Source organism: Monoraphidium neglectum (assembly GCF_000611645.1).
Source record: "Monoraphidium neglectum strain SAG 48.87 unplaced genomic scaffold scaffold01275, whole genome shotgun sequence".
Taxonomy (NCBI): Eukaryota; Viridiplantae; Chlorophyta; class Chlorophyceae; order Sphaeropleales; family Selenastraceae; genus Monoraphidium; species Monoraphidium neglectum.
In genome coordinates, this window is record NW_014012353.1 from 1 (window position 1) to 2482 (window position 2482).

The 2482-nt window shown below is 58.1% G+C and overlaps 1 protein-coding gene across 1 annotated transcript; it reads left to right on the forward strand.

Annotated features, from left to right (window-relative positions):
* Positions 1-35: 35 nt before the first annotated feature.
* Positions 36-1378, forward strand: MNEG_7288 (GTP-binding protein; the record flags this gene model as incomplete). The annotated part of the gene is made up of 5 exons (XM_014044237.1): positions 36-65; positions 351-473; positions 937-987; positions 1178-1231; positions 1373-1378. The coding sequence occupies 5 exons, from the start codon at positions 36-38 to the stop codon at positions 1376-1378; spliced, it is 264 nt and encodes an 87-aa protein (XP_013899691.1).
* Positions 1379-2482: the final 1104 nt, after the last annotated feature.

Genomic DNA, 2482 nt, shown 5'->3' on the forward strand with positions numbered 1-2482 from the left:
GTTGGGGAGGGGTGGGGCATGGGGCACAGGGGGCCATGCGATCACAACAGCGCTCGTCAGGGAGTGTGCAGTGATCCAATGATTAATAACTAAGCCGAGCACAAACTGAACTGCATCGCACCCCATCAGCCTCGAGAGCGTGCCCACTGGAATTCACCCCCGCTGGTCTGGCCGCCGCCGCGCCCATGTGTCCCTCGCCCACGTCCCGACTCCACCTGGCCTGAGCCCACAACCTTGACGCCATCGCCACGCTGTGCGAGCGCCTCCTCCTTGCTTCCTTGCCTCCCTCACCGATCTCTATCGACGACTCCACCCCACTCCTGCCCCCTCATCCTCCTCAATCCCAAAAGGTGCGCGTCTACACCAAGCCCAAGGGCAAGCTGCCGGACTTCAACGAGCCGGTGGTGCTGCGGCGCACGCAGTGCTCCATCGAGGGCTTCTGCAACAAGCTGCACAAGACCATGATCAAGCAGGTGGGGGGCGGGGGAGGCTTGCGGGCAGGAGCGGTTTGTGTCGTGGTGACGGACAGGAGACTGCAGACTGGGGTGCCACGCACTCTTTTGTGCGCCAGGCTGGCGTTCACATACACTCGTGAGTGCGCATCTGACCTGGTATGCTTGTGCTGGGGTTTCATACGAGTGCAGGCGCGCGCACATACGTGGTGGCACACACAAACGCACGCACGCACACAAACGCGCGCGCGCACACACACACACACACACACACACACACACACATACGCACGCACGCATGCATGCATGCACCAATGCACGTACACACACACACACACACACATGCGCGCACGCACGCGCATGCATGCACCAATGCACGCGCACACATACACACACACACACACACACACACACACACACGCATGCACACACACACAAATAAACACACACTGCTTCTGCCCTCACCCCCTGGTTGCAACCTCAGCTCAAGTACGCCCTGGTGTGGGGCACCAGCGCAAAGCACCGGCCGCAGAAGGTAGGGGCGACAGAGCGCTCACCCTCACATCAATCGTCAGTCTGTGATGCGTAACATCACCACTGGTTGCAATGAGCAGTCCGCCTTCCCGGTTCTCTGGGGGAGTTTCCGACTGGATCCCCTGAGTCATTGCTGCCTGCAGCCTCATCGGCCACCTGTGCTTTGACCATCCTGACCGCCCACCGCCCAGGTGGGCAAGGACCACGTGCTGACAGACGAGGACATCGTGCAGATCATCAAGAAGGTGCGGGGGGGAGGGGTGGAGCACTATATGCACCGGAAGGGGTTGTGTTGGGACTCAGGTCGAGGAGCTATGGTGTGGACAATGGCCGCGCCAGTTGCTGATGTGCCCCTCTGCCTTGCATCCACCTCCTTTTACCTGCAGGTGTGATGTGCATGCGTGCTGCATCGCCCCTGGCGTTGCTGCATGATGAATGTTTTGCTACTGGGGCGGCGTGTTGTATGTACATCATGTAATACAGTTTCAGGATTGTGATGGTTACATCGTCCTGGGGTCGCCCACCTCTCAAGCAATCCAGGGTACTGGGATTGATATCTGAAGCATCAGCGTTGTGTGACTGGGATTCACGTCGCTGCTTTTTGCGCTGTTCGAAGCAGGCGTGCATTGAGGCCCCTAGTGCACGCACTTGCCACTCGCAGCTCACCCCTGCAGGCTGTGCTGCTGCATCTCACAGCCTCCGCATTATGCGACCCGTACCAAACAAGTTACGAAAGGCAAGTACATACCGAAGTGGCCGTACAATTACCCGATAAAGTGGTCGGTAGACTTCAGGGTACAGGAAAATTTCCGGGGAGTATCCGAGTAAAATTCAGGGGCACGTGAAAAGTTGCCCTGGTAGTTACTTCGATGATCTGAGACATTACTAGCACGGTTAGGGATTTTGGAACCTTCTCAGCCCCAGGGGCGCACAGCTGGCATGGCGCTCACTTGCGGCACACCTCTCTGCCTGCACCGCTGTGCGGCACACCGTTGCGGCACCCCGGCCGAGGGTAGCAGTGGGCCGCCGCCAGCCACGTAATCATTAGGGCCACCCTGATATTCACCCTTGGCCAGCCACGTAAAATTTCGGGACGGGTAAAGTTAGGAACGGCTGAATTTTTGGCCCGGGTAATAATTACTGCCGGGTAACATATAAGGCCACTACGTTGCGTGAAGTGCGTGCCGCCGTTATGTCGATGCCCAGATGTTGCACAATGTGCATTTGGACGTTGCACAATTTGCAACATGAACCAAGAGTCACAAAAGGAAGCCACATGCGAGGCACATGGCCAAGCATGGGCTTTTAGATGCTTCAGGGGTACCTACCTGAAGCATCTCTCAGGTCATCAACCTGATCCCCAACCCTGATCCGGCAGCGCCGGGGGCCAGGCCTCCATGTCCCTCGCCACTTCTGGGCAGCCAAGGGCATCCCAAGGAGTGTGGTTTTCCCCCCGTGTTTAAGGCACACGGAGAAAGCCTGCCCTCCCGCAATCA